Source organism: Anguilla anguilla, chromosome 7 (genome assembly GCF_013347855.1).
Source record: "Anguilla anguilla isolate fAngAng1 chromosome 7, fAngAng1.pri, whole genome shotgun sequence".
NCBI lineage: Eukaryota > Metazoa > Chordata > Actinopteri > Anguilliformes > Anguillidae > Anguilla > Anguilla anguilla.
In genome coordinates, this window is record NC_049207.1 from 11824946 (window position 1) to 11829945 (window position 5000).

At 51.4% G+C, this 5000-nt stretch overlaps 1 protein-coding gene across 1 annotated transcript in view; it reads right to left on the bottom strand.

Annotated features, from left to right (window-relative positions):
- The window catches only part of plekha5 (pleckstrin homology domain containing, family A member 5), a 189158-nt gene that overhangs the window by 7275 nt on the left and 176883 nt on the right, over nucleotides 1-5000 (bottom strand). Inside the window, 4 exon segments of the mRNA XM_035425822.1 lie at nucleotides 814-969; nucleotides 1850-2059; nucleotides 3566-3681; nucleotides 4290-4410. Coding sequence (XP_035281713.1) covers nucleotides 814-969; nucleotides 1850-2059; nucleotides 3566-3681; nucleotides 4290-4410 — 603 coding nt within the window.

A 5000-nucleotide genomic window follows, 5' to 3' on the forward strand; every position in this document is an offset into this window, starting at 1 on the left:
AACGCGGGAGAACATTTCTGTTCTTGAAGTGGGGTATTAAAGAGCCAGTTTGTTCACCCATGGGGGGGAAGGAGGGGGGGGGGGTGTGAATGCGAGGAGCTCTGCTAAATAGAGCATTAAGAGAAGCGATGGGAGGGGCTGTCTTTCTCCCACAGGGGACAGGCATCGCACTGTTTAATGGTGGGATGAAGGCCCCTGGACTGCGGGGAGCTGCTGCAGAGTGGGCACGTACACACAGGTAGAGCGGAGGGAGGAAGACGGAAAGGATCTCACGGATAAAAGCAGCCAGATTCATTCTGTTAAGTAATCCAACAGTCCACACAGACATCTAACTGATTTCTACATTACTTTGACTACAGGGAAAACAAAGGACACAAAAATCTTCAAATATCCTTTAAGGACTATTAACGCTAGGTATAGACTGTGTGACTAAGAGAACATGGACAGTATGCCAGTTTAAATAAATCATGTTTCTAATGTGTGTGTGATCTGTGTATAGTGCATAAGTTACGTTTGTAATGTAGTATGTGTGAGGTGTGTTTACTGTGTGAGTTATGCTTGTAGTGCGTGAGTATGTGTAGAGTGCAGTACAGTGTGCGAGTATGGAGTGTGCAGTACAGAGTGTGAGTATGTAGTGTGCAGTACAGTGTGTGAGTATGTAGTGTGTAATATAGTGTTTGTGTGTAGTGTATATGTAGTATGCAGTACAGTGCGTGAGTATGTAGTGTGCAGTACAGAGTGTGAGTATGTAGTGTGCAGTACAGAGTGTAAGTATGCTGCTGTGTTTGCAGTATACTCCTCGGTCCTCAGTACCTCTCTCTCCATGTTGAAGCTCTCCTGCAGCGCTCCCTCCTTCAGCCGGGCGATCTCCTCCGCCGGGGTCTCCTGCTCCTTCACCAGGTCCTGCTCCCGCAGCGACGCCTCCAGCTCCTGGATGTCACTGGAGAGCACCTCCTCCCTCTTCCGGCTCTGCCAGAACAGCCACACCACAAACGCGATCACTAATGCAGTCACTCTACAGCCCACCAGCACTGAATGGGGTTCAGTCCAGCTCTCTGAAAGCCCCCTTTTGAGAGACAGACTCCGCATCAAACAGGAAGTGGTGTAGAGCCCGTATTTTGGCTCTTGGGACTGTTATCGTTTTTCTTTTCTCAAGTCTTAGTCAGGCTAAACGGCTGGAACGCTAAAGCCGAGAAAGGATTTCTCCCTCTCATTTTCACCCCGTTCCCCTTCACGTCTCTGACAAGGAAAAAGAGGAGGAGAGAGGTGGAGACGCGACTCTGGACGCTAGGATGCACACGCAAGGTCGATCTGGAGAGAGCGGGCCACATGACAAACTCTCTGAGTCAGTGCTGAGGCAGGCTTGGCAGGCTTGCAGGGTAAGCACACAGAGAGAATTTTTAAACGGGGCTTTGAATCACCAAAGCGCCAGTGCTGGACCGTCAGACACCGAAGGTGAAAACTCAGTAATGAAATGATTAACGCTCCAGGTAGGCTCCGCAGCGCCACGGATTTCCGTCTCATAAGGGGCTGCGGAACCTGGACTACGCTCTTTACTTTTAATGGCACCTCAGACCAGAAACCTGAAAGAGGTGATAAAGATGATACATGCTGCTTTTGTAATGTGCTGAGAGCGCAGCGCAGTCCTTTCCCAGGCTGAAAAGGTAAAGACACGCTTCATAAACGAATGCGAAAAGCTGCAGGTAAAAGGAAAAAAAGCTACATTTTTTTTTCACGATAGACGCACGCAGGGAGCAAACCCAGAGCAGACTTTGCTGGAGGCCTAGCAGCGGCCTGCAATGTTAAAGCAGCAGGAACAGCGCCCCCTAGAGGCCTGCACGGGACAAACCTGCGGGGTGCGGAAGGGGTTCTCCTTGGAGAAAGAGGGGGTGCGGGAGGGCGAGTTCTCCTGGCCCCCCAGGACGTTGAGGCCTTTCTTCTTCTCGCGCAGGGAGGCCTGCTGGTGCCTCCGGATGCGCTCCAGCTGCTCCTCCACGCTCATCCGGGGCCGCCCAGAGTCAGGCTGGCACAGCTGATCCACCGCGCTGCGCGGACGGTCCTGCAGGGGGCGCACAAGAGCCGCGTTAATGCACAAACCCGTGAGCGCACACACACGCGCACACACACACACACACGCACAGACACACACACACATACACGCACAGACACACACACACACACAGACACACACATACAGACACACAGACACATACACGCACAGACACACACACACACACAGACACATACACATCAGCAGGAACAACACAAACCCTGCAGAGCTCATTCACCCCCCCTAGAGGCCAAACCACAGTACAACCACAGAGACAACTGCTGCCGGCAATAGCAATTTTTTTCAGTGAAGCGTTAGCCTACAATGCAAATTTGTTCCGTAGTCAATCCCCTATAAATGCAAATTGGGCGGCTGCACACAGTGCTCGGTACACTCACACAGCGAGCAGCCTTTCCGCCTGCAATCTCATTTTACACATTTCAGCAACGCGTGTATTCCAGCTGAGTGCAAAAGTGCAAAGCACATCATAGCTGAGAAACCAGGACATATTTGTGAAATTGCTAAATGTGCCTTTTCTTCTTATTCGAAGCTAGCATGGTATCTACTCAGACCACAAACCAGCAGGCTGGGGAGCAGGGCTGGTTGCTAGGACGCATTTCTGGATACGTTACACATTGCGGTCTTCCCTGCACATACATTACGAGTGAGCTTATAAGCAGTTCAGCGTGTTTAAGTTATATTTCATTATGCACTATAGCACATTTATGATGTGACATTAACGTATCGCAGCTCTGTATGAAGGCACTTAGAATGCTTTATATGCAGTTTGCTTGATATAGTGTTAATGGCAATGCTTATGTAGCTCACAAAGCCGTCAGCCGTGCTGTAAAATGGCTGCCAGGACCCGCAGGCAGCGGGCAGGCAGCCGCTCCAGGCCGTACCGCGCGCTCCTCTCCTCTCCTCTCCTGGAAAGCTGCGCGCGTGGCACATCCCAAATTACACGGTTGTGAAGTTTTAAATTGGAGAGGCACTTCTGTGCTCCGCGGACCGCTTTTAATTTTCCACCGTTCTGGAGAACGTGAGTCACAAACCCAGCCGTTTCATTATCCCGGGCGCTTTTATTTCGAGCCGTTTAAAACGGGAACGGGGAAACGAGCAGGCGACCGAACGGACAGAAAAACGTCCATGAACACCCACCTCTTTGGCTAGAGCGTGCCAAGTCTGTGGCCACGGCCGCTGCAGAAAGCCGTTCTCATTGGTTAAGTTACATAACTGCTGAGCAGACCCCCGTAACCAGGATGACTCATGTTTTAAACGTTGTTCCCTCTGTTGCTCCGGTAGTTAATATCCAGCTGTGTAAAGGTTAAGTGCATCCTTCAGGGAACACAAGTCAATGCATCCCTTTGTGATTGGAATCAGTGTCCTTACAGTGATCCAGCCACGCTCTTTAACCAATACACCCAACGCTCAGCCCCCTCCCCCAGGCGCACGGCTCTGCCAGACCGGCCAATGGCAAAGAGAGAGCCGCGCTGAAGGGGCGGGCCCAACGCTCACCGTCCGCGGCTCGGGCTTCTTGGTCTTCCTCAGGGTGACGTAGGAGGCGATGGTGGACGACTCGGGCATGGGAGACTTCGTTCTCGGGGGCACGATCCCGATGGGGTAAGAGAGGCCTGGACGCAAACAGAAAAACAGCCACATTTGTTCTTTGTGCTGGTTGTTATGACAGCCAGTGCTGACATATTGCAAAATTTTTTAAAAGTAATAAAACTATTAAATATAAAACAACACATTTAATGGCAAAATGAAAAAAATCATGAAAACGCTGCCTGTGTCCAGTTCTATACTGGGTCCTGTAAGAGCCCCAGATAGGCTAAGGTTAGCAGGGAATAACTCATGAAGGAGGAAGCTAAAGGAAGACACCGCTGAAATATAGAACATTTATTTACACAACAAAAACTATTTTTTGATAATAAAACGAAACTCTCAAGAGCTTGCAGCTTTTTGAAAGCGGCAGTAAAAAGGCAGGAAAAGAGTTGCTCATGAGAAATCTCATTCAAACAGGCAGGCGTGTAAATAATGAAACAGTGGCCCGGAGTGCAATCAGCTCTCAGCCCACCCTGTGTAGAGCTCCCCTGACCTCGACAGCCTCGGGCACACTCAGCAGCTCTTCATTAACACGGCCGCGTGCTCACTGAGGGGGCTCGGGCTAAGAGCACAAACAGCGCTGCGCTCGGGATCTGACCCCACCGCCTCCCGGTGCGGTGTGGAGCCGGCGTACCTTTGCTGCCGGAGGGGTCTTTGTCGCCGGCCTGCTCGGACTTGTCCTCCCCGTTGGTCTCGTCCACCTCGGCCACCGTGGTGAGCTCAGGCTCGCTCTTGTACAGCCTGTAGTCCGGCCCCTGTGAGCACGGGGAGGAATTAGCATTAAGGGAATCGGACAGAGCCTAAATGAGACTCGCTCACTCACCCACTCGTCAGCACGTTCACTAACGCACTCACTGACTGACTGGCTGACCCACTGACTGACTGGCTGACCCACTGACTGACTGAGACTCACTCACTGGCTGGCTGACCCACTGACTGACTGAGACTCATTCACTGACTGGCTGAACAACTGACTGAGACTCACTCACTGACTGGCTGACACACTGACTGACTGAGACTCACTCACTGACTGGCTGACCCACTGACTGACTGAGACTCACTCACTGGCTGGCTGACCCACTGACTGACTGAGACTCATTCACTGACTGGCTGACCAACTGACTGAGACTCACTCACTGACTGGCTGACACACTGACTGAGACTCACTCACTCAATGACTCACTCACTGACTGAGACTCACTCACTGACTGGCTGACCAACTGACTGAGACTCACTCACTGACTGGCTGACCCACTGACTGAGACTCATTCACTCAATGACTCACTCACTGACTGACTGACTCACTCACTAACTCACAACCTGATTGAGTCTCCACACATAGACA